The sequence below is a fragment of the Phialemonium atrogriseum genome (genome assembly GCF_030411735.1).
Source record: "Phialemonium atrogriseum strain 8032-3 unplaced genomic scaffold QBC33scaffold_2, whole genome shotgun sequence".
NCBI lineage: Eukaryota > Fungi > Ascomycota > Sordariomycetes > Cephalothecales > Cephalothecaceae > Phialemonium > Phialemonium atrogriseum.
Genome location: NW_026848139.1, coordinates 643,894 through 671,793, shown reverse-complemented (window position 1 = coordinate 671,793; position 27,900 = coordinate 643,894). Strand labels below are relative to the sequence as shown.

The 27,900-nt window shown below is 56.8% G+C and overlaps 12 protein-coding genes and 1 non-coding gene across 13 annotated transcripts; 6 read left to right on the top strand and 7 right to left on the bottom strand.

Annotated features, from left to right (window-relative positions):
- Window positions 1-312: 312 nt before the first annotated feature.
- Window positions 313-1,061, bottom strand: QBC33DRAFT_554656 (uncharacterized protein; the record flags this gene model as incomplete). The annotated part of the gene is made up of 2 exons (XM_060429539.1): window positions 313-475; window positions 538-1,061. 2 exons carry the CDS (start codon window positions 1,059-1,061, stop codon window positions 313-315), a joined length of 687 nt encoding a protein of 228 aa, XP_060287705.1.
- Window positions 1,062-2,819: 1,758 nt separating this feature from the next.
- On the top strand, window positions 2,820-6,512 carry QBC33DRAFT_575495 (uncharacterized protein; the record flags this gene model as incomplete). The annotated part of the gene is made up of 6 exons (XM_060430835.1): window positions 2,820-4,088; window positions 4,144-4,158; window positions 4,219-4,692; window positions 4,756-5,056; window positions 5,137-6,130; window positions 6,356-6,512. 6 exons carry the CDS (start codon window positions 2,820-2,822, stop codon window positions 6,510-6,512), a joined length of 3,210 nt encoding a protein of 1,069 aa, XP_060287704.1.
- A 391-nt stretch (window positions 6,513-6,903) lies between these two features.
- Window positions 6,904-7,352, top strand: QBC33DRAFT_554654 (uncharacterized protein; the record flags this gene model as incomplete). Its single annotated transcript, XM_060429538.1, has 3 exons — window positions 6,904-6,929; window positions 7,036-7,167; window positions 7,238-7,352. 3 exons carry the CDS (start codon window positions 6,904-6,906, stop codon window positions 7,350-7,352), a joined length of 273 nt encoding a protein of 90 aa, XP_060287703.1.
- A 648-nt stretch (window positions 7,353-8,000) lies between these two features.
- On the bottom strand, window positions 8,001-9,455 carry QBC33DRAFT_554653 (uncharacterized protein; the record flags this gene model as incomplete). Its single annotated transcript, XM_060429537.1, has 3 exons — window positions 8,001-8,870; window positions 8,955-9,167; window positions 9,231-9,455. The coding sequence occupies 3 exons, from the start codon at window positions 9,453-9,455 to the stop codon at window positions 8,001-8,003; spliced, it is 1,308 nt and encodes a 435-aa protein (XP_060287702.1).
- A 431-nt stretch (window positions 9,456-9,886) lies between these two features.
- On the top strand, window positions 9,887-12,301 carry QBC33DRAFT_523862 (asparagine synthase). Its single transcript, XM_060426675.1, has 4 exons — window positions 9,887-10,572; window positions 10,650-11,084; window positions 11,143-11,685; window positions 11,754-12,301. Exons 1-4 carry the CDS (start codon window positions 9,916-9,918, stop codon window positions 11,820-11,822), a joined length of 1,704 nt encoding a protein of 567 aa, XP_060287701.1. The 5' UTR covers window positions 9,887-9,915; the 3' UTR covers window positions 11,823-12,301.
- QBC33DRAFT_591853 (uncharacterized protein) lies at window positions 12,266-14,172 on the top strand. Its single transcript, XM_060431662.1, has 3 exons — window positions 12,266-13,012; window positions 13,159-13,410; window positions 13,506-14,172. Exons 1-3 carry the CDS (start codon window positions 12,708-12,710, stop codon window positions 13,912-13,914), a joined length of 966 nt encoding a protein of 321 aa, XP_060287700.1. The 5' UTR covers window positions 12,266-12,707; the 3' UTR covers window positions 13,915-14,172.
- On the bottom strand, window positions 14,173-16,234 carry QBC33DRAFT_155410 (uncharacterized protein). The gene has a single exon (XM_060422190.1). It carries the CDS (start codon window positions 16,039-16,041, stop codon window positions 14,431-14,433), a length of 1,611 nt encoding a protein of 536 aa, XP_060287699.1. The 5' UTR covers window positions 16,042-16,234; the 3' UTR covers window positions 14,173-14,430.
- Window positions 16,235-16,284: 50 nt separating this feature from the next.
- QBC33DRAFT_523852 (CoA-transferase family III) lies at window positions 16,285-18,477 on the bottom strand. Its single transcript, XM_060426674.1, has 5 exons — window positions 17,878-18,477; window positions 17,765-17,796; window positions 17,580-17,706; window positions 17,012-17,516; window positions 16,285-16,959 (listed from the first exon to the last, which is right to left on the bottom strand). Exons 1-5 carry the CDS (start codon window positions 18,058-18,060, stop codon window positions 16,454-16,456), a joined length of 1,353 nt encoding a protein of 450 aa, XP_060287698.1. The 5' UTR covers window positions 18,061-18,477; the 3' UTR covers window positions 16,285-16,453.
- A 34-nt stretch (window positions 18,478-18,511) lies between these two features.
- On the bottom strand, window positions 18,512-18,583 carry QBC33DRAFT_t13. Its single transcript has one exon. It is a non-coding gene; the product is annotated as a tRNA-Met (tRNA).
- Window positions 18,584-18,609: 26 nt separating this feature from the next.
- QBC33DRAFT_523846 (uncharacterized protein) lies at window positions 18,610-20,045 on the top strand. The gene is made up of 2 exons (XM_060426673.1): window positions 18,610-19,657; window positions 19,939-20,045. Exon 1 carries the CDS (start codon window positions 18,842-18,844, stop codon window positions 19,583-19,585), a length of 744 nt encoding a protein of 247 aa, XP_060287697.1. The 5' UTR covers window positions 18,610-18,841; the 3' UTR covers window positions 19,586-19,657; window positions 19,939-20,045.
- Window positions 20,046-20,594: 549 nt separating this feature from the next.
- On the bottom strand, window positions 20,595-22,820 carry QBC33DRAFT_575493 (kinase-like protein; the record flags this gene model as incomplete). The annotated part of the gene is made up of 4 exons (XM_060430834.1): window positions 20,595-20,913; window positions 20,980-21,456; window positions 21,532-22,029; window positions 22,156-22,820. The coding sequence occupies 4 exons, from the start codon at window positions 22,818-22,820 to the stop codon at window positions 20,595-20,597; spliced, it is 1,959 nt and encodes a 652-aa protein (XP_060287696.1).
- Window positions 22,821-24,157: 1,337 nt separating this feature from the next.
- QBC33DRAFT_510998 (mitochondrial import inner membrane translocase subunit Tim54) lies at window positions 24,158-25,585 on the top strand (the record flags this gene model as incomplete). Its single annotated transcript, XM_060425805.1, has 2 exons — window positions 24,158-24,193; window positions 24,254-25,585. The coding sequence occupies 2 exons, from the start codon at window positions 24,158-24,160 to the stop codon at window positions 25,583-25,585; spliced, it is 1,368 nt and encodes a 455-aa protein (XP_060287695.1).
- A 608-nt stretch (window positions 25,586-26,193) lies between these two features.
- Window positions 26,194-27,265, bottom strand: QBC33DRAFT_554645 (N-terminal domain of NEFA-interacting nuclear protein NIP30-domain-containing protein; the record flags this gene model as incomplete). Its single annotated transcript, XM_060429536.1, has 2 exons — window positions 26,194-26,795; window positions 26,971-27,265. 2 exons carry the CDS (start codon window positions 27,263-27,265, stop codon window positions 26,194-26,196), a joined length of 897 nt encoding a protein of 298 aa, XP_060287694.1.
- Window positions 27,266-27,900: the final 635 nt, after the last annotated feature.

Sequence of the window (27,900 nt, the reverse complement as noted above, 5' to 3'; positions counted from 1 at the left end):
GCGCTTAGGCGGCGGGTCTTAATTGATCAACTTAGACAAGGTGGCTGGTATGCATGGTTCCGGCTGGGCTGTAAGCTAGAACTAGATCACAAGTAAACTAGGTAAATAAAACTTCACTGCCTCACACACCGACTCCCGGGAAACCTTGAATCGCCCCATAGTACCTTACGAATACGCCCCACGTTTCGACCAGGACATGGGCCCATCCACAGTCAGTGTCGCGGACCCCAAGAAGCCTTCATTTGGACTGAGAGCCGCCTGTCGCTTGTCGCTCCCCACGTTAACGGAGCGCACCAAAACCGGTGTCGTTTATCAGGGAAACACGGGCATTGGCGCTTGCTTGCCAAGGACTGGCTCCTGGGGCAACCGGATCTTATAGTGGCCCTCGTCATCGCTCTCCTCCTTGTAGAGATGCAACCGGAGGCGTTGAAGCGCTGGAATGAAGCCAATGATGGCAATTACAAGCTGCGAGACGCTGGACGTAGGCACGATTAGCGATTCTTCTTGCATATGACACTAGTGCTCGGGTGACCTCACGCAATGATGAACAAGGAGACGATGATGGTATCCCGGTTGCCCCAGTAAAACAACATGTGTGAACGCAGCACTACGGGCGCCAACACAAAAAATGTCACCGCCCAGGCTAGGTCAACAAGCGGTTGGCCCCAACGACGCCTCGAGTGTCCCGGATTGTCTCCATCGCCACTCTCGCTGCTCCCAAAGCAGATGCACACAAAAGCACCAAAGTCGAGTCTAAATCCCTTGCGATGGCTATTTCCGGGACGAAGGCAGTGTGAGGCTGTCGCGATGATGGTCCAGCCGAACAGTAGCCAGGTGAAGACGATGAAAACCACGCAGCTTTTGTCGGCGTCGGCCATCATAAAAGCGGCAGCTACAATGCTCCACCCCAGGACCCAGGGGCGGAAGTACGTTGAGAGGGGGAAAGTGAAGAGAAGTTTTCCCATGGGCTCGTCGGCGGTGAGGGTTCCGTCCATGGAGATGCGGTGGGGTGATCCTTCGGGGAGGAGATGGCGGATCTCGGCTTGTTGTGATGAGGCCATCGCGATGGGTTCACCTGTTCCGGTCGAACTGCGGTGGTGGTGGTAGTGTTGAACGAGGCAAGTGATGGGAGTCTCTGGCGATGGGAGAAATAAATAGTGGAATGACAGGCTCTCTTTTTTTTCTCGCTCGATCGAGGGCATGGGGTCCATATACATTATACACCACCATAAGCGGCGGGGGCTGTGGCGGAGCACCATTTACGGCACAGCATTTCATTCCTTCGCTAATAGCGCTGCTGCCCCGCCAGGATCGCGGACGCGAGTCTGCGTGCGTTGTCTGCACAACCAAAACACCCTAGAGGTAGCCAAGCTTCAGCCCATCAGGTGTTTTCCCTAGTCTGGGAATCCCTGGCCAATGGCAGGGGCCCGAATATGGTTGCCTAACGCTGCAGGGGGTATCAATTGTGCTGCACACGTCTTCATGCCAACCCCCCGCATCCTACTGCCGGGTCGACGAATAAGGACAGACATTTCAACGACGTTAACAAACTTCCAACTTGATACAAGCACTGTATCTTTTTCCCCTATGCAAGCCTCTTAACATCAGGAGCCTGGCTGTCAGCGATAGATCCCGGGGTGCGGAGGCAACAGATCCATCAGTGATATAGCATGAAAGGTTGTGTTGGAAAGCGTATAAGTGGACCGAGGAAACATTTGGGGGAGGCTGGGGGGGGGGGGGTGGGTTGGGTTCTGAAAAACACGACACAGCGGCATGGTAGGTAGACGTACTTCCGTAATAGAAAACACAAATTACACGCGAAGCCGATCGCCGGCCAGCTTGTTAACTCCAGCCATCTTCATTCAGATCACGTCGCATCATTACACAGAGTTCCCAACCACTGCTCACACGCCAGCTACAATGGCGCTCGGATCACTTCTCATATTTGCTTCAGTCTTCCTGACAATGTCGGTGGAGTCCTCTTCAAGAATAGTCCTCCTCCGCGTGACAGCCGCACTGTACGGCCCATTTTATGAATTCGGCAACCAGACATTCATGTTGCTCGTCGACACCGGAAAATTTTGCTGGATTCCAGGTAGCCTCATAATAGTACCTAGGCTGACACTAGCTCATGGCATGGGGGACATGCGTTGCAGGAGACCGCCCTGAAGACACTCGTTGCTCATGTAACTGCTGCAGCTGCTGCATGTTCGAGCATATCGAACTCCCGGGCCCAGTATGCATATCCGGAGGACGAGGCTCTAAGAGCGGCATTCGCATGTCGTCGAACATAGTGGATTGTAGGTCGAGTTGGTAAAATACCTGTTCCAGCATGCTCATGTCCCTAGCCTCGCTGCTTTTGGCGCAGGCGTTGTTGTCCCGTTGGCCTTTTCCCTTCTCGTTATTCAATATCGTAACTCTGCTCCAAAGGTGCTGTAATGGCGTACACCGAAGATCCCGATCCTACTAATCCGAAACCCCAATGCTGTGCAAGAGACTAGCTGTAAGAGTGAGGGCATGTAGAAATACCTAGGTAGGTAAGGGCTGTCGTCGTTGTATCATGAAGAGAAGGGCCGGCCCGAGCGAAGTGGGTCCGAGGCCGGAGTTGAGCCGTTTATAAACACGTGCTCCCGCTCCCGAGTCCGTTGCAATAGCCCCGCTCTTAAGGGGAGCTAATTTAAGCTTACTTCGAAAGCTCGAACGGATCCATAATAATTTCGCGATCGCGTTCCTCTCTTCCAATTCCGCACCTTCATCCCACTTCCTCGATCCCAGTGCATGCGGCCCCTAATGACCTCACCAGGACAATATCATCCTCAATGGCAAGCCAAACCAGCGTAGCCAGCAGCCAACCGGACCCGCGCCACCTCCGACTCATTGCCGCCTCGGCTCAAGCCAACCAGGCACGCATCCGCGAGACCCTAGCCGAGGATTCATCATGGTCCTCGCACATCGATCGTGACGCGCTGCGCCAATCGCTGCAGAAGCTCGCAATCCGCGGCAATGTGAAGCTCGTGCGCCTGCTCCTCGAACACGGCGCCGAGGTGAACATCAGCCGAGATGGCGAGATCCCCGCCCTCTTCAAGGCCGCCGAGGGCGGCCACACCCCCGTGGTGACCGAGCTGCTTGCGCACGGGGCGGATCCGAACTGGCGCAACCGGAACGGGCAGACTGCGCTATTCGCGGCGTGCATGCGGGGCCGCGATGCTGTTGTCAGGGCGCTGTTAGACGCCGGGGCTAGCGTCGACGTGCGCGATAAGGAGGGCCGCACCGCGCTGCTGTTCTTGGCCTCGGAGAAGTCCGAGAAGCCCAAGACCGATACCCTGAGGATGCTCCTCGAGAAGGACGCAGACATTGAGGCGCGGGACTCGATTGGCCGGACACCCCTGCTGTGGGCCGCCACGAATGGCAACGTCCGGCTCGTTGCGGCACTTCTGAGTGGGGAGTTGGGGAAGAAGGCCGATATTTCAGCCTCCAACAACCGTGGCCGCAATGCGCTCCACCTCGCGGCCGAGGCCAATCACGAGGAGATGGTCAAGCTTCTGCTGGACCAAGGTGCCGACCCCCGCGCTGCCAGTGACGGTGGCTGGACTGCTCTTCATAACGCAGCCCAGAGTGGCCACACTGGTGCTGTTGCTCTGTTGCTTGCAGCCGATGCGAACGTGAATGCCGAGCTCTCTAACGGAATGACGCCTCTGCACTGGGCGGCATTCAACGGACACGAGGGGGTGGTAGAGCTCATACTAAACAAGCCTGAGACCAATATTACCATCAAGGATGGTTTCGACCGGACTCCAATGCTCTGCGCCGCCGAAAGGCATCACAAGAACATTGTCCAGCTCCTTTCACCCGCTCGTGCTGCAAATCGATTGAACCCCGTGGCGCAATGCGCATGCAAGGAGTTTGAGGCCACCGTCGTCGACTTCGGCAGCTTCCGAGATGGAAAGAAACAGCTGGTGTTCAAGCACTCAGTACACGAACTTCTGTATGGGTGGAATAGTCAGGAGGATCGGCCCACTATTCCGACTTTGACTAAGAACATTAAGTATCAGCCAGCCTTCAGGTGGATTCATCTCCCCGCCAATAATGTAATTCATTACACCCAAACCATCAATTGGTCCATCTTACTGACTTGTTGCATAGATCGCTTGGGTCGAGGTAAACAGCAACCCGTCCGGTCTCCCGGGCCTTTCCTTTCAGAAGCTGACGGAGAACCAGACCCTACTAGCGAAATCATTTGTTGAAGGAGGGCATCGTGACATGGAAGCCTTCAAAGCATTGGAGAAGAGCTTCGGGCAGGAGCATCGAGGCCCGTTGGCCCACGCTCACTTCATGAGAACATTCTGCCAGCGCATTTCTGCCCCCCAGGCCTCGGCCTCTGACGAGGACAAGCTATTGGTGTCGCTGTCCGAAGAACCTTCGGATGTTAGCTCTCAAGTGAGCCACGTCGATAGCGCATCAACTCCCAAGACGCCCTGCAAAGAGGACAATGGCACGCCAAAGTCTGAAGCTAAAAAGAAAGGCAAGTCAGAGCAGATTTCCGAGAGGCATCCGAAGAGGCCAAAACGAACAAGTGGGCCTCCTGGCAACCGCCCTGGCACGAAAGATAGCAAGGCGGCTGTCAAGCTACCTGGCCAGCTCTCATGGGAGGGGTCTAAGTCAGGGTCGGCACATGGGAAGATCGTCCTTTTCGTAAGTCCCACAGCCACCGCCGCCAATTGCGCCCCCCGAGTCCCGAGAAACTGACCAAAGTAGATGCCATTTCTGCATTACGAGACGGACGAGCGACGTAAGAGACTCAGCAATTCGATCCGAAGTGCGCAAGACGGGCGAGATCTGCCAGAGCAACCATCGCGTGATCAGATGCTCGTCCATGCGTATTTGAACAACATTCCCCCCTTGCACCCGAGAAGAACCCTCGATCAATTCTTCTACCACGGTATCGACACTTCGGCACGCGACACAGACCAAGTCGTGTACAGGTATTGCAAGAGGCATCACCTCGAGCCGAAGGTCTTCATGGTGGACCAGCTGTGGCTCTGGATATTAGGCAAGGGTAACGCTCCCCCTTTTCCTTCACCTTGCAACCGACCGAATACATGGACAAGACAACTAAACCAATACCCGCCCTGGTAGACCTTGTCATTACTTGTTTCCCCCAACGCTGGGACCAGCCAAAGCCAGACCCATTGAACGTTCTCGACGGCATCATCGAAGAGACAAACGCCAAAACCCGCCCTCCCGTACAATCCGTATACGACCTGGCAATGCTAATCACCAGTCGCTGTTCCGGCATGTTCGACCGCCACCGTCTCGACGACCAAGACTACCAGTTCCTAGACATGTTCGAGAGCTCCATCGGTCTCATGACTAACCGTGAAAGCCAGCTGTTCGACCGCTTTAACCGAGCTTCTAGGCTGTCAGCCAAGTGGCTCCAGCGCCACCGGCGCCACCGAGGCGGGCAAGCCGGCAGGTCCGGTTCACCCTCGCCAGGGCCCAGTAGCGCGAGCACGTCTCGAGATCCCGTCTTCCCCGACGCGCTGCTCGACATCGACGTGGAGACGTCGCTCCTCTCCGAGATCAAGGACATCCGCGACGAGCTGAACATCATCGCCGTTATCCTCGACTCGCAGATGCTGATCCTGGGCGAGTTCGAGGCGCACGTGACGGACGAGCTGCGGGGCGACGGCAGCCGGCGGGCGACGGACGGCATCGTCGGCGAGATCCGGCGGCGGTCCCGCGAGCAGCGGCGGCTCCTCGACGTGCACCGCAAGGACGTCGACCGCATGGACCGCCAGGCCGAGAGCATCTATACCAGCCTGACGCACCTGCTCGACCTCAAGCAGAAGCACTCCAACGCGCTCGAGGCCCGCTTCGCCCGCGACCAGGCCGTCATCGCGGCCCGCCAGGGCCAGACCATCATGGTGTTCACCATCGTCACCATCATCTTCCTGCCCATGTCCTTCATCGCCGCCTTCTTCGCCATCAACTTCGAGGACTGGGACGGCATCCTGACCATGGCTTACGTCTCAAAGTACCTCTTCGGCATCGGCCTCGGCATCTCCATCCCGCTCATCGCCATGGCATTCACCGTGTCCGACATCTTCGACGGCGCCAGCACCGCCCTCTCGTCCGCCGGCCACTGGTTCCGCCTCCGCCGCGCCGGACCAAGGCAGCAGCCGCACTCGCCGCCGCTGCCGCCGACCACCAGCGACGGCTGGGACGACGACGACAACATGCCCGGCCAGAAGATGGACACCCACCCGTCGAGGCCGCGGCCGTCGCTGGCAGACACGGTGTCCGGGTGGAGGAGGAGCAGGGGCTCCGACTGGCCGCCGCCGCCGCCGCCGTCCAGGCTGGTCCCATCGACCGGGGGCCAGCGCAAGTTCAGCGTCGGGAGCGGCAATGCTGTTTCGTGGGCGCGGCCGAGCTTCGATCATAGGAGGAGGGAGAGGATCAGCGAGGACCTGGAGAGGGGGAGGGGGGATGTGTCGCTTTCGAGGGCTTATTGATTACGTAACTAATGGGGAAGCACAAGAGTATTGGATAGGTAGGTACTGTAGGTGTTTAGTGGCGAGGAGTACACCAATGGGGGTTGGTCATTTCTACTGATCTGATTGCCATTCATGTCGAAGGAAACATCTAGACACGAGACATTGAGCAACGATGTGATGAGAGCGCAATAATCTTTTGTAATAGCTATCCTTTCCCTCTGAGACTGGTTGGGATGTCGAGGGGCGTGTTGCTGGTCGGGGCTCATATTGGGGTGTAGCAAGGGTCCCGTCTGGTGTGTCTGTAAATCCGACCGTTGCTTGAGGCGTCACGCCATGCCATAACTTTTTCTCATGGTCCTCCAAAACACCAATGTCAACTTAGTTGGGGCACTCTTCCTCCACCCCAACAATGGCGCCCAACAGGGATGAGGACAAGTAGCTGCGTGAATGTCAGGAGATACACATGCCAGTACCACCTTTCGACAGATACGTCTACCTGTTATCTTCCCATGTTGTCAAGAAGGCTTTAGCGCCGCAAGAGAGGGGGTTATGATGGCTACATCCCCGACTTTGCCACTCTAACAGCGCATGACGAGAACGAGCTAGAGGCTCTTAAGCTGGTTCGAGAGTACACCAACATTCCTGTACCACAGCTCCTGCACCAAGGAAGAGGGTGAGAATCCCTCGCACTCCACAGGAGATTAATAAGTGAACACGGACACTCGCTAATACGACTACCCAAGGTTCAACGTCTTTGAACGCATCTACGGGGTGATGGTCAACGAGAAGCCGATCTGGGACCGCGTGAGCCCGCGCCAACGGGAAGCGATCCGGCTCCAGGTCCAGGGGTACATCTAGCAGCTGTCGACTATCCCGAACCCGACCGGCGAAGTCAGATCTCTTGTCCCGTCTGGCGAAGTCTTTCACCGGCAGCTCCCCAACAGAGGGCCATTCAAGTCAACCGAGGAATTCGTGGCGGCTTATTCGGACCATGACGTCCTTGGTGCTATTCCGCTTGATAGCAAGCCGGTGTTCTCACATATCGACTGGGACCTCTCGAACCTGATTTTGCATCCGAATTTAGATAGCGTGGCTGGGGTGATCGATTGGGAAAGAGCGTGCTTTTTCCCTGAGGGTGGTCGAAGTATTCACGGGATGTGCCACCAGTGGGAGGGTTGGGAGAAGCTGTTTGATGGCTTGGATTTTCCCCGTATATAAGATGGAAGATCCAATTTCCTCTTCACCTCTGATCGTCAGACTTGGTGCGTCATCGCTGGTCTCGACGAGCCTTGCTCACTAGGCTGTTCTATGGTAGGCTCGCATGATTTCGGGGGCAAGTCATCTCTCCGAATACCCCATCCGCCCGACCACCCGAACCACCCTTCCTCCCTCGGACCTCGGGCGAAACACACAAGCAAGCCGAGGCCGATAAATGCAACTGTTACAAACAGGTCAGTCCCAAAAATGCATCAAACGTGTCCCAACGACGGGGCACGGGGGCGTTCGTCACTCACTGCTGCAGCTCCCGCTGTACACCCACCCGCCCTCGGCGTAGAGCCTATTACCCACCGACGTCCCCGTGAGCTGGCCCAGGAAGGAGGCGACCATGTACGCCGTGTTGACCCTGTTCCTGGCCCTCGGCAGGATGCCGTAGATGGCGGCGCGGTTGGCGATCTGCGCGCACTGGCCGCCGAGATCGATGGCGACGGCCTGCACGACGGGGCCCGCAACGCTCCGGGTCCCGACGAAGGTGCCGACGGCGACGCCGGCGAGCTCGGCCGCCAGGCCGACCACGGCCGAGAAGAGCGGCACCACCCGGTCGACGAGGAGCCGGCTGTAGATGGGCGCGGAGCAGATCACGGCGGCGCCGATCAGGCCGAAGAGGCCGATGGCGGCGGGCGAGTAGTTGTATGGTGGTGACGAGAGGAGGAACGAGAGAGTGGTCCAGTATGAGGTGAAGACGGCGCTGATGAGGAAGGAGAGCAAGGAGGCCTGGACCAGGAGGGGCTCGGTGAATAGGATGTGCACTATGCTCCAGAGCATGCGGAAGTAGTTCAGGCCCTCCGGGTTCTTGGAGGGATAGTCTGGGAGGAAGACATAGAGGAGGGCAAGGGTGAGGTACTGTGCCCCCAGGCCGACCCAGTAGATGTTGCGCCAGTCGGTGTAGTTTGCCACGATGCCGGATAGCAACCGGGCGATCAGCATGCCGAGGGCCAAACCCGAGACCACTATCGACAAGGAGCTGGCCCTCCGGTGCGGTGGGGCGAGATCCCCGACGAGGGGGAGCATCAGTTGGGGAGTCACTGTGGTCATGCCGCAGATGAATGAGAGCGCCGCAAACACCTCGAAGGAGGCTGTCAGACAGAGACCCAGCCACTAATTATGCTCGGTCAGAATCCTGCTGTTGCTCCTTCTACTCCTTTCCGCCAGGCACGAAGACTCGGTGTAGTTACTACTTACCAGCGTCGCGGTGAAGGCAATCAGCCCGAGGATGAAAGGCCGGCGGAGGAAGATGTCTCCCAACGGACAGATGAGCAGGAGGCCAGCAGCATATCCTGCCTGCATCAGCGTAGCAATGGATGCGGCCTTCTCGAAGGTGACATCAAAAGTGTCTGCTATCCTGTTCAAGATGGCTTGATTGTAATACAGATTGGCCACAGTGAAGGTGGTGGCCTATTTCGAAGTCAGATGCTGAGCAGGGGAGAACAAGACGAGGACCCGGCGACGATTACCTACAAAGGAGAAAAGAAGATTGAGAGACAAGGAGAACTTGGGAGGATCATCGGGGTCGTACCGGGCGGGCTTCGGCTTCCATTCCCATGTCTTCCGAAACAAGCTCAGTCTCGGTGGTTGTGGTTCATTGGCCTCAGCACTCGCCTCATCCTCGTTGGATGGAGTGATATCGGCATTCTTTTCATCCTCTGACGACTTTCCAGGAGAATTAATCTCCTTGCAGGCCATCGCTTTAGTATAATATTTGCCATTGGCCTACAGTTGATGTAGAGGAGCGACGACATTAAAGAATGATCGCATCTTCCTCGGCCAGGAGTCTCCAATAATTAAACTCCGATCAGCGACCTCGGGGCAGGCGGAGCCTGACTACAACCCCTTCCCCTATCCACCACGACCGAAAAGAATTGGCTCCTCCAATGCGGGATGGGAGTTGAGTAGAATATAGACAATAAAAATAAAACAGCCATGCTACCTGAAACGAAAGGTAATTCGCAGTGTAGCCTTTCCAGACCCAGGAAGTTCTGTTCGACGGCCATGACGCCATAACTGTTGTCGGCGTTAACGCGGCTGATTAATAATCATCCCAAGTCAGGCAGCGCACGGACTGTTTTCTTGCTCCAAAAATAACAATATCTCAAAACTCTTGCCCAATCTTCCCCAGCCAACCAAACGCGTCGTCCTGGAGATCATGTGTGGCATTCATGCAGTGATATCCAACGTTGCGCCAGCTCCACTCTCGCCAGCCATCAAAGAGGCTCTGTGCAATCGCGGCCCAGATTATTTTGGTCAACATGCGACGCGTATTCCCAACGGTGATGACTCCGGCGCCACATTCCTGAGGTTCACCTCGACCGTCCTCTCGCTCCGCGGGGACCGAGTCGCCGCGCAGCCCTTTATACATCCACAGACCGGATCGGTCCTATGCTGGAATGGCGAGGCATGGAAGATCGGTGGGTGTGCCATTCAAGGGAATGACGGACAGGCCATCTTCGGTTTGCTCTCCGAGGCGAGTGCCTCAGTGACGGGCGAGGAAGCCATCATCGATGTGCTGCGATCTATCCAAGGGCCGTTTGCCTTTGTTTACCTCGATAAAGTTGCCGGAAAGGTTTACTACGGCAGAGACCGTCTCGGTCGCCGGTCGCTGCTCGCATCCGGAAGCGATGATGGCGGTTCCCTGGTCCTTTCCAGTATCGCTGACACCTGTGACGCGAGCTGGAATGAAGTTGAGGCCGACGGCGTATATGTTCTCAATCTTGTCAAAAATTGCCCAGATACTGGTGCCCTTTCACATTTATCCTTGTCCCCTTCTCGGTATGAGTGGATGGTGAAAGGCGGCGAAGATTTAGTGAGTTGCCTGACAGCCGCAAATTTTGGACACGAGGTGAGCTGTCTGTCAAACTTACGTGAAACTTACTCGTCTAGGTCTTGAGCATTGGCAAGTTCAACATGAGCCTCCCGACCGATAGCACGCTACTCCTAGCATCATCGAATCCTGTCAAGATGCTGAGGGAACAGCTAATCAACGCACTTCGCCTTCGTATTCTCAACATTCCACTCCCACCATCCGCTTCAACGTCGACTTCCTCTCCCCCTGACACACGGATAGCAATCCTATTCTCGGGTGGGTTAGATTGCACGGTGCTTGCCAGGCTCTGCCACGACCTTTTGCCGGAGGGCCAAGCCGTGGACCTTCTCAACGTTGCGTTTGAGAACCCGCGTGTCGCCGGCCAACTGCGGAAACAAGCCAACGGTGCTGAAGCAGACGTGTATGAATCATGCCCGGATAGAGCCACCGGGCGTAAGGCTTTTGCCGAACTCCGAGAAGTCTGTCCGGGGCGAAAGTTCCGCTTCATCACAGTAGGCTTTTCATCACGGTGGAATGTTGATGGTATATAAGGCTAACGCGCCGCTGCAGATCAATGTGCCGTATACGGAGACGTCTTCCCACCGTGCACAGGTGATCTCTTTGATGCATCCGCACAACACCGAGATGGACCTCTCCATTGCATACGCCCTGCACTTCGCAGCGCGCGGCCAAGGTTTGTGCTACGAGCAGTCCGATCCGGCCTCGCCATCAGTACTCTACTGCGCGCCTGCTAGGGTTCTGCTGTCGGGGCTGGGTGCCGATGAGCTCTTTGGCGGATACGTACGACATGCCACTGCATTCTCACGCCAGGGCTACAGAGGTCTCGTTGACGAGTTGAAGCTCGATGTCAGCCGCCTGGGGAAGCGGAACCTTGGGCGGGATGACCGAGTCATGGCGCATTGGGGCAAGGAGGTGAGGTTTCCATACCTGGACGAAGAAGTGGTCAAGTGGGCCGTCGAGCGGCCGGCATGGGAGAAGTGCGACTTTGACAACCCGGAGGAAGTGTCGGGAGTTGAGCCTGGAAAGCGCGTCTTGCGGTTACTGGCTCAGGAGCTAGGGTTGAAACAGGTCGCCGTGGAAAAGAAGAGAGCGGTGCGTGTCCTCGTCATCTGCCTACGATTGTCGTGGGGGATTGTCCTGAGCTAACTGACATCCTGCAGATCCAGTTCGGGTCCAGGACAGCAAAGATGGAGAGTGGCCGAGTCAAAGGGACCGCACTTGTATCATGAAGCTATTTCGATGCAGTTGACCGTTCCGACGATGGCATGGGGAACTCACGGGGCTGCTGCGACACAAATCTGGCTATGATGACACAACAGATACTTCTGAATCGCGGGTTTCGACAGGCTACGGCCTGATGCTGGCGACTGTGTAGTTTTTGCACTTGTGCAGAAACCCTTTGCCTCATCGCTGGCCTGTCTGGCTCGTCCCAAAGCGACATTGATGGACAAAAGACAAGTCTGAGCCAGGCGAACAGGGAACAGGGTAAATGGGTTGCGCAGAAGATCAACCAGCAGTCCCTATTTTTAGACTTGAGATAGAGTGTGCCGGCAGTCGTAGGCAGGGGTGGTCATAGCGCACCAAGTCGAACAGCCGCGAAGCCAAGTGGCGGGATTGGGCGGACAACGGGACCGGCAGACGATCCGGGCCCTAGTGGTTTTAGAGACGTCTTAGCCCTGTCAGATATAGCAGCCGGCATAATTAAGCATCATACATCTTATCTAGGTTGGACCGGGTTGGACCATGGTTTCTGTTCGAAACCGGGGCCTTCTATCGCAGCCTCTGGATCCATTGAACAAACAATGACATGGCTCTCCCCCCCCCTCGCTGATATTATATTTAGCTCCATGTTACCCCGCCTGCGTCACCCTGAGAAGCATGCGCCCAAGAGATATATCTGTCCGACCCTTCGCAGCGCATTCTGCGACACTCATCAAAAACCCGCGGCCAAGCAGCACACGTGGGGCTATCACTGACACTACTCTGACGAGGCTCGGCTCTGCCCGCGCGGCTAACGCACAAGGGGAAACCCAGATTGGAACGAACCTCGACGTGAAACACAACAAAACGACGACTTGAAGCCGAGGCCAAACTAACCCCCCCAACCCCCGCCGATGGCGCCAACACGCTCCGACTGGGCGGCTACTATTACTACTACGTCGCAGCAGCAGCAGCAGGCGCACCGCCCCGCAACCCCGGAGGCGTACCACCCCGCAACCCCGGAGGCGTACCACGGCGAAGAGTCGTCAGGCAGGAGGAGGAACGGCGACGGCGGCGGCCCGGCCCGGACGGCGTTGCTGCGGGCCCTGAACGGGTCGGCCCACGCTGCCTCGTGCGCCGTCTTGTTGGCGATCATGGGCGAGTTCCTGGCGCGGACCCGGGGGATGGTGGATGCGGGGCAGCAGGTTGGGTCGTTGGTGTAAGTTCAGCTCCCCCCCTTTTTCTTTTTTTTTTTTTCCTTTTCTGTACTTGTCCATGGCCGGGGTTAAGAACGAAGCCGATATCCTTCTTTCGTCTCTCGTCCGTTGGGCTAACCCATCTTCTTGGCGCCCCACCCGCCCGCAGTCCACTCGCCGCCACCACGATAGCTCTCCTCTGCGCCGACGTCGCGCTCGACGTCTCGGCCGTGGCGGCGCGGTCGCGCGGCTGCTGGCCCGCCTGGGCGCTCGTGCCGCGCCTGGCCTGCGGCGTCGGCTACCTCGCCGTCTTCATGGCCTACGTCGGGCTGGGCCGCGTGTTCCCAGACGGGTACACGTTCTGGGGCGTCGAGGAGGGGTTCTGCGGGCCCTTTGTGTACCTCCTGCTCTGGCTGATCGGGTATGTTGGGTTCTTGGTTGTTGGTATCGGGACGGTTTCTAGGTTTTTTTCTGGGGGGGTGTGCTGACCATGATGCGTTGGCTCGTCGGAAACAGGGTCTGGAATCTCCTCCACACGGCACTGCACCGGCACGAGCTTGGTAACGGGTTCCGGACGTACGTGACTGGCCTTCGGGCATGGTCCAGGGCCGATCCCGGCCATAGCCACGATACTTCGAGCGCCCCTCGGCGATCTCTAAATTCGGTATGGAGACGATTGAGTGGTAGCTGGGCGAGGAGGAGAGCAAACGATATAGGAGAGGGGGATATCGAGAGGAATATCGAGGGGAACCAGTCACGTGGGCCCCGGCCGAATAGCACAAACACCATCTCTCTTGTCGAGAGACACGATGACCACAAGGCGGAGAGCTTGACGACAACCTCGAGCGGACCGAGTACAGCCGAAGTCACGGAGATTGAGCAGGGGGATTCGTCGCCTATTCAGAATGGCGAAGTAAGGTTATGACCTTGGCAGGAACCTGGTGTTTCGTTTGATATATTGGATACCCCCGTTAAGTTACATTATTGGATACCATATTCTAAAGATACTCATCTTTATGCCCCTCGCCATCTCTAAGATGATGGAATGTGCACTACCATGCCCTCTCGAAGCTGCGATGGGGACAGTTCGATTGTCATGTGAGAGCCCGGCTCTGCCTTAAGTTGCTACTTCGTCCTCTCAACAACACCATTCCACGGAGCAAGTGGCTAATCACTACCACGAGGTATCTCGTGGCCGATGTTATTGCCCTCTCCCTCTTCCATACCTGCATGGAAATATCCTCCTAGATCATGTGCCTGTGCAACAGGTATGCCCTCCAGATGATACTCTTGTGTCAAGTAGCAACTGAGAAAGAGTCTCTCCATGCTGTCCTCTGGATGTCCTCTCGCAGCAACAATCGGCGAATAGGTAGGATGAGATGGCGAGCCCCTCCTGCTTCATTTGCCCGGGCGCAGCCCTCCACAACCTCCAGACAACAGTTCACAACTTTATGCCGTTCTCTTCAATCTTCCTCCCATTCTCGTCGAAAATCATGACGCTAATCGCAGCGTAGTCATCGTCATCGACGAGGTGTTCTTCATCCTCATCCTCCGGTGGCAGTAGGCTGTATAGACCCTTTCCTGGCTTCGGCCAAGGTGGAGCCAGCGGGTCCATGTCCTCGTCGTAGCTTTGTTGCGACTCGTCTACTTCCATCGGCTGCGGAGCACCCTTCTGGCCTCTGTGTCCCCCGGTCGCCGCGGCCTTCCCCTTGCCCGGCGGCGACCGGCCACCGCTCACGGACGCCTTGCCCGCGCGGCCCGGCTGTCCCTCCGGAGAACCCTCCGAGGGCGCCTCCGAGGCCGGGAAGACAGGCAGGTCTGGGTGCGCCTCTAGGCTGTCCATCAGCAGCCCGACCAGTTCCTGCTGCGACAGAGTCGACAGATACGCCCTCTTCTGCTGCGGGGTCCGGCCCGCCCAGCTCTCGCGGCCCCCCGCGGCGGCGGCCCCCGTCCTCGGCTTCTTGGCGAAATGCCGGTCCCGCCTGGACTGGCAGGACGCGCAGAACCAGGCACGGCTGACATCGCGAATAACTTCGTCGTCAATCCATGGATCGTGGCACATCTGATGCCAGCCATCATTGCAGCCGTCGCAGAAGACCATCTGGTTGCTCGCCGGGCTGTGCATGCGGGTGCACCTCTTGCACAACGTCTGCTCCGCCGTACGTGTCTTGCTGGCTTGGTGGTGAGGTTGTGCGCGTTTCCGGGTCCCCGACGCCTCTGCCGCTGCGGCGGGGTTGTACGTCAAGGGCTTCTGGACCTGACGGCCGGACTTGGTCATAGTCAAGATCGGTGGCGGCGTCGGGCCCTTCTTCCTGAGGGCCTCTTCCTCGCCTGACATGTCGGGAGGACTGGAGAGGCTGCTCGTGTCACCGCCGTCTTCCATCCTGCTTGGTCCCTGCTTGCGTTTCGTTCCCGCTTTCGGCCCTGTGGCGGTCTTTGGAGACTTGGGCTTTCCGCCTGGGATTGCAGTCTTCGCCAGCACTGATTTTGCGCTGGTGCTCTTTCTACTTGCTGACAGTCCACTAGAGACCCTTCTAATAGCGCTCATGCCAGCTCCCTTCGGGGTTCTGAGAGACGGTGCGGACGAAGGTGTTGCCGCAGCAGCAGCAGAGTGTGGGTTAGGCGGTGGGGTTGGGGCTGGCATTTCCATGGTCATAGAAGTGGTTGTACTCATTCCCATTACCAATCGTCTCTTCACATCCTCATAAGTCGGAGGCTTGATCTCTGGAGTCTGGTCCATGGACAAGGATGACAAAGCAGAACCGACACTGCTACCAGAACCAAGGCTGCTAGGCTCACCCTTCATGCGTTCTAGTATCATCCGGGTTGCGGCAGTGAACTGGGGGATGTATGGTGGCCGAGTTGGAGCCAAAGCCGGTAGACTTGCCTGGGCATCTGTTTTGGAAGAACTGGATGCAGCCGGGACAGGAGTCGTGATAAGCTTCGACCCAGGCGACTGTGGCGCCATTGGAGACTTTTTTGCAGGCCACATTGTCCAAATTGAGTTTTGGGACAATGTGCTAGACTCAGGATGTCCTCCTAAGAATGCCATACATCCCAGATCGAGGAAGGCTGGCCGGTCCCACGACAATGGATTCTTCTTCGAAGAGAGTCCAACGTGGCGTCATTCAGTTGGTTGCTTGTAGAGTCAATTGAGACCACACCATTGCTATACAAGAGCTGTTTGAAGAGATAGTGTCCAAGAAAGCAATATCAAATGCAGGAGGACAGACATTTCAATCGAGTAAGATGAAAGCAACTCATGCCCACCTGGGAGATCAGTCGAGGGTGTAGTGCCACTGACAATCACGTGCTTGTCACGTGTTTTTCCCATTATCAAAGAATTTTGATCATCTACCTTCCTACCCAACTCCCTAGATAGGTATCTTGCGTAGGTTCTTCTATTTGATCTAGGTTCCATCCTGCCTACCTCGATTCTGGTCGGCTATGTGCTGCCCAGCTACCTATCTTACCACCCCTCTATCCTTGAGTTCCCGTATGCGACCCTCATCCATTCCAAGATGCTCCCGTAACACCTCATCTGTATGCTGACCCAAGGTGGGAGGAGGACTGCGCACCCGCGGCTTTGCCTCCGAGTATTTTACTGGAGAATTGACCAGCTTCATAGGCCCGCACTGGTCATGTTCGACTTCTACTACCATGTTTCTTGCCTTTGTGTGCTCATGGGTGAGTGTCGCCAGTACGTCGTTGACCGCCGCATATGGCATGCCTCTCCCCTCGAACACGTCCAGCCACTCCTGTGTCGTCTTGGTTTTTGTGACTTTTTCGATCTCGGCCTCCAGCTTGTCCCGGTTCGCCACACGCTGGGCGTTGATCTTGAACTTTGGGTTCTCCTTCCACTCCGGACGGCCCAAGCCATCACAGAGTATGCCGAAGAGGCGATCATTGCCGCCCCCTAGCAGGATGTCGCCGTCCTTGGTCTCAAATGACTTGTATGGGACGATTGAGGCTATCCCTGTAAGTGTATATGTCCCCCGTTGGAAGGATACAGTTGCACTTACGATGTGCCGTGCCCCACCGCCCGGTGTCCTTCTCTCCGCTGATCAGACAGCTGCTGGCTATGTTAGCCAGCGTCGCAGTCTGGCAGTCGCTCAACGAGGCGTCAATGTGTTGACCCCTGCCCGTCTTCGCCCTTGCCAGGAGTGCAGCCATGATGCTGTTGCTGGTGTAGAGGCCTGTCGTAAGATCTGTCACGGCGACTCCAACCTTGACAGGAGGTCCATCCCGGCTCCCAGTGATATGCATCAGCCCAAACTCAGCCTCGACCATGACGTCGTAGCCGGCACGCTGCGAGTAGGGGCCAGTCTGGCCATAGCCGGTGATCGAGGCGTAGATGAGGCGAGGGTTGATCTTGTGGAGCGTCTCGAAGTCCAGGCCATACTTCTTCAAGGATCCCGGGATATAGTTCTCCACGAAAATATCGCTGTTTGCTGCGAGCTGGTGCAATATCTCAACTCCGGCTGGGTCCTGAAAGGAGAGGGCTAGAGATTTCTTGTTCCGATTCACCTGGGAAGCCGCGTTAGGCCCATCCTGTTCATCGGGGAGGAATTAGATGGTCGAAGAGCCTACCCCAAGAAAGTAGGCTGACTCCCCAGGGCCAGTGTGGTCCGAGCCTGGCTTGTATTGGGCATACGGAGGGCCCCAGGCCCTGGTGTCATCACCCCGGATCGGATGTTCTATCTTGATGACCTCGGCACTGGGATCGTGTAAGTACACAAGTAGAAACAAGCCGAGAGAATTGGGAGTTTACTTACCCAAGATCACCGAGTATCTGAGTGCAGTAAGGCTAGAGAGAAGAAGAAGAAGAAGAAAAAGAGCGCGTGTCAGTGGGCAGAAGTAATGTGAACATGGCAGAGCGATTACATACCCCAGCAAGAACTCGGGTCATGTCAAGGACTCGGTAGCCATCCAGAGGCAACGACGAATCAACCGAGGCACTGCCCGCCCATCTTCTACCCCCGCGGCAGTGGCTTCCCAGCTGGAGATGCCGCAGATGGCTCTGACATACTCGCAACGAGTTACCAGTAGCCCTACTTAGAATTTTGTCCATTGTGTGAAAATACCCTCCCCGGCTGATAATGAGAAGAAAGGAAACAATTCCTAGTTGCAACTAGCAGCGACCACCAGGAAATGCTGGTAGGAGCGTCATTCGCGGGGTCAACCAACCCCACCAGAGCACCATCAAAGCCCACCAAGGCCCCTGTCTGTACAGCAAGGATTTGACATTTCGAGCACCGAAATATGTTGTTGCTGGCGCATGTACAGGTAACTGAAGCTAAAAGTATTTACCTATCCTTGGGCTCTGAAAATTGTCACAAGGGCAAAGGCCTCAATGCTACTTTGCTTGAACATGCACGCCGCTCTATCTCAAGGGCTTAAAGGATAATAATTAAGAATTGATGCAAAAAGTCAAAGGCCGACAAACCAATGTTTCAAGCGCAGAAAAGAACAAAAGGTACTGCATCCATGGCGGCATAAAGAGAAGCAAAAAAGAAAAGTAATAGCACGGATCCGTTTCGATCGGATGACCTCCGGGTTATGAGCCCGGCGCGCTTCCACTGCGCCACCGTGCTTGTCCTTGAAAAAATTCGCTCTATTTTGCGCCGTAAAGCCTTCCAAGCTTGGGCCTTGCGCAGCCACACTTTAACCTAGAACAGCTAGCAGAAAATGCCCATGCACTCACTGGCTATCCTATCGGCGAGGGCCTGGATGCTTTTCATCCTCACCCTTCCAAGAATCAACGTCGTCAAATACCCAACTCCAACTCCGAACAAAACCCCAGTCACGCCCCATCCCACAACTTACCGCGACCCTCTGCACAACCCATCACCATGGACTACCAAAACCGAGCCGGGTCCAAATTCGGCGGCGGCGGCGTAGCCTCCCACAGCGCCACCAACGCCGACCGGCGGGAGCGGCTCCGCAAGCTCGCGCTCGAGCACATCGACCTGGACAAAGATCCCTACTTCTTCCGCAACCACGTCGGCTCCTTCGAGTGCCGTCTCTGCCTGACGGTCCACCAGAACGACGGCTCCTACCTCGCCCACACCCAGGGCCGCAAGCACCAGACCAACCTCGCCCGCCGGGCCGCCCGCGAGCAGAAGGAGGGCAAGGCCAACATCGACCCGCAGACGGGCCTGCCCGTGGGCGTTATGGGCGCCGGCTTCGGGGCGCTGGGCCTGGGAGCCGGGGGGCAGCGCCGCAACGTGGTCAAGATCGGGCGGCCGGGCTACAAGATCACCAAGGTGCGCGACCCCGTGACGCGGCAGCAGGGCCTGCTGTTCCAGCTGCAGTTCCCCGACGCGGCGCCCGACGTCGCGCCCAAGTGGCAGGTTGTCAGCGCCTTCACGCAGCGCGTCGAGGACCCCGACCGCAACTTCCAGTATCTCCTCGTCGCCGCCGAGCCCTACGAGACCTGCGCCTTCAAGATCCCCGCCCGCGAGCTCGACAAGCGCGAGGACAGGCAGTTTGACTTTTGGGACCCCGACGCCAGGGAGTACTGGATCCAGGTCATGTTCATGACTGAGCGGGAGGAGAGGTTCAACGCTGCGCCTGGCCTGACGGGCCGGAGATGAGAGCGCTAGGGAGGGGGAGAGAGAGAGAGGAGAGAATGATTGGAGCTAGTGCTTATGGGAGGATGGAGAGAACAAAGAGGGCTAGACGGCTCTCGGCCATCATGGTATGGAGTTCGGGTCATGGTTTCCATGGCACCGTCCACACGGATGCTCCTTGTCCACTGGATTGCCGTTGAGGACGCGTACCTTCCACGTGGAAACATTGTATTTATATCGACTTGCTAGGGGTGTTGGGCGTCAGACCTGAACTGCGGACCGTTTGCGACCATAGAACGGCAACAAGGGAGGCTTATGGTGTTTTATGTAAGGCTATCTTCGGCTTGCACTACTCGTCTTTGGCTGACCAAGCACAGAGCCAGCCTGCCTAGGGAAAAGACTGTAACGAAGGACTAGCAGTATGACATCTGAGAATGCTATTCTAACGCTTGTTTGCCCCTTGATTTAACAGTATTTGCTAGAAGCAGCACATGATATTGGCTCGTCTTATGCAAGCCCACAGAGGTCTCCCTCCCAACATGACTTCAAAACAGGTCTAGACGCACGCTTAACAACTGTCGATGCTTTCATAGCAGACTCTCGTCTAGTGACAAGGAAAAACGACAACGCTACCCCGACAGGGACCTGCGAGTTATCCTTCAGATTTGTTCATCCTCACATATCCACAAACGCAACCATGCCCCCGGAAACTTGATTCGTGCCTGCCTAAAGGCCGTCCGTGTTGGGGGAAAAGGGCCTTTTTATACCACACAACTTCACCGTCAGCCCGCCCGCCACTTTAGGCGTTTCCTTGCGTGAGCTTCTCCCAATATGCAGAACGTTCCATCTGTATTATGCGCGCGAGAAAAATGTAGGAAAAGAGAGTAACGAGGAATCGAGCTATGCACGGCAACTTTTCATGCCGCAGGCCGCAAGCAAAGACAGATGATGCAGAGAAAATAATAACCCTTAAATATGTTCGGGTACGCACGCCCCAATGTTTGGAGGCCCGCAGCATCTCAAGAGAGATACATCACCGGAAGTTGTTATCGAACCGCTTGAATGTGTATCCAATGAAGGGCAGGCTCATCTCGGGGCTCTCCTCCTGCTGGGGCGCGTTGGCGACAGAGGCACTGCGAGCGGCCTGAGCGGCCTTGAGCAAGGTGGCGTTGTCTGTCTGGTCGATCTCGTCAGTGGGGAAGTAGGTCGTGTCGATGTTCGATGTCAGGCGCGGTTCGAAGGGAGCGCGGATCCTGCGCAAGCTATCGAACTCGACGCCCCTAAAGAAGGTATGGCTCTTGATCTCGTGAGCTCCGCCTCGTCCAAGACGGTTCTCCGAATTGCAAATGAGACTGGGCAAGGTACTTGTCAGCCTGGGTTGCAGTGGAGTGAGGATTCGCGCCAGAACTACAGCATACCTTCGAATCAGGTTCTCGGCTTCCACGCCAAGCTGAATATCGTCGGGGAAATAGAGAGACTGGCGCCAGTTCACAATCTTGCGATACGTGTCGTGGCTATCTTCGGCACAGAATGGAGGCCAGCCGACCAGGCACTCAAACATGATGGTGCCTAGAGACCACCAATCACAGTCAAATGAGTAGCCGTGCCCAGTGAAGATTTCGGGCGCGATATAGTCGGGGGTACCGACAGTCGAATAGGCCATCAACCTCCGCGATCTTCGCCAGTCGTTAATAACGGCTCGGTTACTGACGGTAAGGTTAATCTGATCAAGCGCAATCGAGTTCCTGTCTCCCCTCGGCTTTGTCGATTTGCCCTGGAGCAGTTGTTGGTAGTAGTTGTTGTCATGCAGTTTGTGGAAGCCCGTGGACAAGCCGAAATCTGTGAGCTTGACGTGGCCACCCCGATCAAGAAGGATGTTGTCGGGCTTGATATCGCTGTAAAACCAGTCAGGCTTCTCTTCTTGCGACAATTGTTAAAAGGGTGTTGGGGATGCATCTTCTAAGCCTTACCGATGGATGAAGCCAAGCTTGTGAACAGCCTCAATGGCCAGCACGATCTCGGCAATATAGAAGCGTGTGATGTCCTCTGAGAAGATCTCGTACTTGATGAGCATAGTCATCAAGTCTCCCCCAGGCAAGAACTCCATCAGCATGTATAAGAAGTTTGCATCCTGGAAGGTGGTGAAGAGCTTCACAACCCAGGGGCTGTCGGATTCGGCCAGAATGTCTCGCTCCGCTCGCACGTGTGCCAACTGGTCCTTCTTGAACATTTCAGTCTTGATGAGGGATTTCATGGCGTAGACCTTGCCGTCGGCCTTCTTTTGCACCAGTTTGACCTCGCCAAAAGCTCCCTTTCCAATGATCTTGACTGTGCTGTAGTTTTCGGGCTTATCCTTAGTTCGCAAGAAACGTAGATAGGAACCCTCCTTCCTGCCTCCCGTCGACCAAATCGATTCGCGCCGGCGGGGGTCCTGAGTCTCGGAGAGCTTGAGCTCCATTTCGCTCTGCCTAAGCGGAGGGGAGGTAGGTTAGCAAGAGGTCTGACTGTCGTGGTGAAACGGTGACCCTCGCAAAGGCAGGTTCGGCCTGCTTCTCGTAGTCGTGAAATGCTCAGACATGGAAGAACGAACTCACCTCTGGTTCCGTTCCCTGGCTCGCTTGACACTGTCCTTAAAGAAGTCGGCGGCCAACTGAGAGCACTTCTTCTGGTTGTTATTCGCATTGGGTCCGTACTTGTCGGGGTTGCGTTCTGGCGCGGGTTGGAACTCTAGCTGGGGAGCTTGGGTGGGAAGGGGCGCGTTCAAGTAGCCGCCATATCCTGCCTGTTGTCCAGCTGCACCAGCTGTACGGGGTCTCGGGGCAGACGGCGGGCCTCTTACCCCATATGGCGAAGCCCTGGCAGCGCCACCCAAATTCTGGTGGGAGAACTGGTGAGCCAAGCCTGTGTTGGGGTCATTGCTGGTACCGGGAGCGGTAGACCGCGCCTGTGCATAGTTCGTGTTTTGGTTGACAGAAGCGTAATCCGAAGTATGGGAGCCGAGTTGAGCAGCAGCGTACTGGGAAGGGTATTGGTTTTGCTGGAAGTAGCCGGGATGCGCAAAGCCGGACGTGTATGGCTGGCTCTGCTGTGCAGACTGGGAGCTGCTAGGCGGAATCTGCGACTGGCCCGGAGCGGCCCCGGCTGAGAAGACGGGCTGGGGAAACGTTGAAGGCGTGGTCGGGTAGGTCCGATCAGAAGGAGCAAGCCGTTCGTTATTATTCCCGAAGTTCAGGTAGAGGCGGTTTCCGGTGTTGTCCATTATTGCGAGTCGCGTGGTGGCGGTGCAATTGGTCGGTGAAGCCCACGCACCAGCAGCTAACTACCTAGAGGAAGAGGACGGCGTGGGGAGGAACAGCCGAGGCGGGCCAACAGCGAAGGATGCTGTCGCGGCAGGCTGGAGTAGAGATATGTTGACGTTTTGTTTTTTTTTTTGTTTTTGCAGTCTATTTTTTCCCGTTCCTTATTCCCTCCCAGGTCGAAAGGTTGGTGGCAGCAGCAGCAGTTGGAACGACACAGGATCACCGCTTTAAGTCGGTCAGGTGGGGCCTCTTGCGATGGATGGTTGGATGTAATGAGGAGAAATGAGGAAAGCCGAGGGTCGAGGCAGGTTCGACTGGTGATGTGATAGCAAGGTGAAGAGCAGGGAAAGACGCCCGAGCCACGGAAATATTGTCGAGGCTGGTACGGAGGTCGTGCTCGGGACTCAGGTAGGTGCTCAGGTAGCAGGAGGGGTGAAGTTGTTAAGGGGGGGAAATTCCATGCTTAGCCTAACCCTGAAGGGGCGAGCAGGCCCCTGAAGATGAAGAGTGTGGGGAGCGCCGCCGTTTCGAAGCTCTTGGACTCGGGGCTGCGAGTGGGGTGCTGTGTTGGCAGTTGACAAGTGTTTAGCGCTCTGACACCTGTCAGTCAACGGCTCAACGCTGTGCTTCGGAGACAGCAAACTGGCAGCAGCTCAGATTGGCTGGTTATTGGTTTCCCCGAGGTGTTTCCATCTTTCCATTGGACACTTGGGTGTGCTGTTTCCACACTGCTGTAGTTAGTTGTATGTACATGGTGTTAGTGTTTGGCCCTCGATCTTCCAAGCATACGCCCTCACAAACATTGATGACCCGGAACGACCCAGTTCCACCTGCAATAACAGGCCCGATATTCCCACATCCATCTGCAGGGCACATCTGCACAAGACAGGCTAAAACGCCCGTTGCCGTCATCCCAAGTGGCGGCCGTCATTACCGTTGCCAATATATCAGGCTGTTGCCCACTTATAGGTACCAAAGGACAGTCGAACTACCTGTTGATGAGACTGACACTCACTACTCATTACATTCCCCCCTCAGGGTCCAAAGAACCTTTTCTATACCAGCTTGGCCGGTTAGTAAGTACCTATGTATCTACCTACCAGACGGGAGATCAGTTGCAAAAAGGAAGAGACCTGAGCAGTCTGCGTTTGCAAAAGGGCCCGTGCGCAATTCTTATCACGATAAGCACAAGCAAGGCTAGGATTCTAGAAATTTAGAGCCGAACAATTCTGTAAATTTAGACGAAGGGGTCTCCCAGAAAGAAGCTGCCACACTTGCCGCCGCTTCTCATTCCAGGATGGCAGACTCAAAGCCTCCAACCACCTCGGAGCCGGTATGTCCCATTGATCTTGGCCTTTTGGTTCCCGACACCCACTGACTCCCTCTCTCACAGCTTCCGGCTTCCGGCGGTGGTCCCAAACTTCCTCCCAAGGTGCCCGTTCGTAACCCAGCCTTGCGCATGCTCGGCATTCCCGTCTTGCCTCGCAAACTCCCTTCCCGAAACTGGATGATATTCTGGACTGTATCGACCGCCATCTCCGCTGCGATCATCTACGACAAACGCGAGACGAAGCGCGCGACGGCAAGATGGGCACATGCCGTCGAGCACCTGGGCAAGGAGCCCATAACCAACCCCTGCGCGATGCCGCGGAAGCTGACCATCTTCCTGTCAAGTCCGCCCGGCGACGGCTTGCGCATAGCCCAGGACCACTTCACTGAGTATGTCAAGCCGGTTCTGGCTGCGAGCGGGCTGGACTGGGAGTTTGTCCAGGGGCGTAGGGAAGGAGACGTGCGGGCTGTGGTAGCCGAGCGGCTTCGAAAGGTTCGCAGGGGTTGGGAGCATGACCTAAATGGCGCCTCAGAGGAGGGTGCTCGCCCGGCGGATGATGTCGTTGAGGTCATTCGCAGAAAGAACGACACTCCACAATACGAGGGCGTCCGTGGCGATATTGTCATCGGCCGGCATACGTGGAAGGAATACGTCCGCGGCACACACGAGGGCTGGCTAGGACCTCTCACCCCCCCGCCCGAGCCGGAGACGCCTCCTGCCACTCCTGCCTCAGACGCCGCAAATTCTTCTCCCACCGAGGAGAATAAGCCCGAAGTCGAAGAGGAGGAGGCACCCAAGCCGAAAATCCCCCCGCAACCGAAGCCCTATAACACGCCCGACGACTATCCCGCCTCGGCCCTCCCGCTCCTCATCCCCGCCGAGCTCACCCCCTCGGCCCTGATCCGGCAGCCCCACATCCTCGGCTTCCTCAACACGCCGACCCGCATGCGCCGCTACTTCAACCGCCGCGCCCTGGCCGACGATGTCGGCCGCGAGGTCGCCGCCGCCTGCCTGGCCGCCTACCGCGACTTCCGCGAGCTCCCCGACGCCGCCGCCGACGGCGCGCAGTGGGAGCAGCAGCAGGCCCTCGACTGGGAGGAGCGGGACTGGATCAAGTCCGTGTGGAAGGAGGAGGAGGGCGAGCAGGCCGACGCGAAGGAGCCCGCGCCGGAGAAGATCTGGACGCGGCCCGTCGTCATGGACTCTCGCATCGGCATGCGCATGCGGCGGTTCGAGTTGCGGCCCGAGGAGGAGGTTCGCGTGAGAGCGATCGTGGTGCCCGAGGAGGAGGTGGAGGGATGGATCAAGGGCAATCTGAGAGAGCTGTATCGCTGGGGGGCGAAGAAGCTCGCCAGAGACCAGAGGAAGATCCTGGTAGATGAAGATGCGGACTAAGCCCCTGGGATCGGGCTATTCCGAATCCCCTTTGGATTTGTATGGCGAAGCAATTTCTTTGGCTCTCATCGTGCGGTACTTACATATCGCGAACGCGGGAGGCCTCTTGTAGAGTATATGTTCTGTACATTTAAGTTGCAATTTAGGGCAGCATATAGGCTTCTTCTGTGCCGGAAGACGGTGGACTCTAGACCAACCAGCAAAGGATACAGCGGGTGCGAGGATGGGATTTCACCAGCTCTGTCAGGGTAATAATACAACTCCTCTTTCACAGGACTCTCGCTCACGCTCACCCTGCCACTCTGCAACTTGGAGATCATCAACCTCGTATCGTCCCCTGCTGTATGTGGTGTGGTGAAGTCTGTGTAGAAGGTGGCCATGTCTGGGCACCTTGGGAAGATGTCGGGTCGGCGGCCGGGGGACGAAGGGAGAAGTCTTCATGGTGAAGGATAGCTCCACGCGAGGTGCCATTCATCCAGCCACCCCCTCTTCACACCACAACGGGTGTATTGGCTCGATTGGTCAATGTCACGGCTGCGGGCCGGCCTAAACAAGGTCATGGCAGGCATGATCCCGCAGACTTGTCAACGAATATGGTCTGAGCAAGATCAATCGTCCTCATCCTCATCCTCGTCGGAATCGGAACCGTAGTCCACCAGCCCCAACTTCGGTTTACCCACAGCAGCGGCAGGAGCGGGCGACGTCTTGGGCCCACCTACTGCCCCCTTCGCTTGCACCTCAACAGAGGCTTTCCGCCCAGGCTCAGAGGCACCCGATGTCCGCCTCGCAGGCGCCGGCTCCTTCCCGGTGTCTGCGCCATCCCCATCCCCCTTCCCCTTCCCCTGCGGATCCCGACTAACTCTCCTCTTGACCACCCCCCTCAGCCCAGTCCTCCCACCATCCCTCTTCCGCTTCCTCCCACCCGCCCCTCCACCACTCCACCCCACAGCCCCGTCCTCCTCCCCGTCCTCCTCCCCACCGCCGACCGCGCTCTCCCCGGCCCCCTCCCCAGTCTCAGCACCGCCAGCACCAGCACCCCTCTGCGCCTCCCTGAAAGCCCTCAGCCCCTCCTCCGTCTCCCGCCTCAGCCTCTCCTCGTCGGCCCGCTGCCTCTCCCGCACGCCGTCCAGGAAATCCGCCTCGTCGTCGTCGAGCGCCCGGAACTGGTTCTTGATCCGGTTTGCCTCCTCGAAGGCTGCCTGCTTGGCGGCTGTTTTTTTTCGTACCCCCGTTGGAGGTCAAGCCCCCCCAACCCCAAGTCCGTTAGAGAGAGGTTCCTGAAGTGAAAGGGGGATCGGGTGTTGGAAGAGAGGGAGAGAAAGAGAGATAACCCCAGCCAAAAATCAAAGAAGGGGGGGGGGGGAGATGATCTCGTCAAAACAAACCTTTATTCGCCTGCAACACATCGTACAGGGTCTTCTCGCCGCCCCCCGCCGCCTCGGCCGCCGCGCCGGCCCTCCGCTCTTCGCGGCGCCGCCTGTCGGCCTCGAGCTCTTTTTGCACGGCGAGCCACTCGTCCGCCATGGCCCCGTCGGTGGCGGCGGTGGTGGTAGTGTTAGTGGCAGCGGTGGTGGCGCTGGTCGCTAATAGTAGTGGCGGTGGTGGTGGTGCCGTCGTCACGGCGGCGGCCTCGCCGGTGGCCGGGTCGATTGCGCCGGCCGAGACGAAGCGGGAGGCCATTGTGGGTGGTGGGCAGGGCAGGTTTGTTTTGCGTCTGGGTCCGGGGGAAAAGGTTAAGAAGTTTGTGGCTAGGCAGTACTGTGTAGACAGGGACCGGGTTCGGTTAAGTCTCTTCGCAATGGGCTGCTCGTTTCGGTGAGATGTTGAACCGCAAGGCTGACAAAACAAAATATAGAAAAGATACGGGCTAAACGGGATTAGCCAATCGCAGGAAGGAGGGGCATACAAGTATTATGCAGCCTTGTGAGTGTAGACGACCAACACACGCGAGCAAGTATTGAAGTCTTGTTTCAAATTTCACAATGTAGAAGACAGCGTGCAGCAGAAAATGACCATAATTAATAGTGTTTAGTTTTCTATTTGATTTGATTTTGGTTTTGTTTGGTCGTTTTCCTCCCTTTGCCACCGAATCTATGCCAATTGTCTGCAGACAAGGTTGACTCTCTCAAGTCTGAAAGCCAACGCAACTGGCATCTTGCCCCTGGATATGATGGGATGTACTCGAAGTCTCCGCCAAACACCACCAATGCGTGCCAAGACAGGCATGCAACACCCAATTTCTAGCTGGCATGTCCCAGGTTGGCGCATGCGTGCGTGGCGTTGGCACAAGACGAGCTCATGACGTCGATCTGCCA

Excerpts from the sequence above, each read along its gene's own strand:
- QBC33DRAFT_523852 (XM_060426674.1), bottom strand. The coding sequence starts at position 18,060 with ATGGACAAAATTCTAAGTAGGGCTACTGGTAACTCGTTGCGAGTATGT. Across the intron at positions 17,707-17,764 it reads CAGATACTCGGTGATCTTGG|TGCCGAGGTCATCAAGATAG; the intron begins GTAAGTAAACTC and ends ACACGATCCCAG. Across the intron at positions 17,517-17,579 it reads AGTCAGCCTACTTTCTTGGG|GTGAATCGGAACAAGAAATC; the intron begins GTAGGCTCTTCG and ends GCGGCTTCCCAG.
- QBC33DRAFT_523862 (XM_060426675.1), top strand. The coding sequence starts at position 9,916 with ATGTGTGGCATTCATGCAGTGATATCCAACGTTGCGCCAGCTCCACTC. Across the intron at positions 10,573-10,649 it reads TGAAAGGCGGCGAAGATTTA|GTCTTGAGCATTGGCAAGTT; the intron begins GTGAGTTGCCTG and ends TTACTCGTCTAG. Across the intron at positions 11,085-11,142 it reads GAAAGTTCCGCTTCATCACA|ATCAATGTGCCGTATACGGA; the intron begins GTAGGCTTTTCA and ends GCGCCGCTGCAG.
- QBC33DRAFT_523846 (XM_060426673.1), top strand. The coding sequence starts at position 18,842 with ATGGACTACCAAAACCGAGCCGGGTCCAAATTCGGCGGCGGCGGCGTA.
- QBC33DRAFT_155410 (XM_060422190.1), bottom strand. The coding sequence starts at position 16,041 with ATGGCATTCTTAGGAGGACATCCTGAGTCTAGCACATTGTCCCAAAAC.
- QBC33DRAFT_591853 (XM_060431662.1), top strand. The coding sequence starts at position 12,708 with ATGGCGCCAACACGCTCCGACTGGGCGGCTACTATTACTACTACGTCG. Across the intron at positions 13,013-13,158 it reads CAGCAGGTTGGGTCGTTGGT|TCCACTCGCCGCCACCACGA; the intron begins GTAAGTTCAGCT and ends ACCCGCCCGCAG. Across the intron at positions 13,411-13,505 it reads CTCCTGCTCTGGCTGATCGG|GGTCTGGAATCTCCTCCACA; the intron begins GTATGTTGGGTT and ends CGTCGGAAACAG.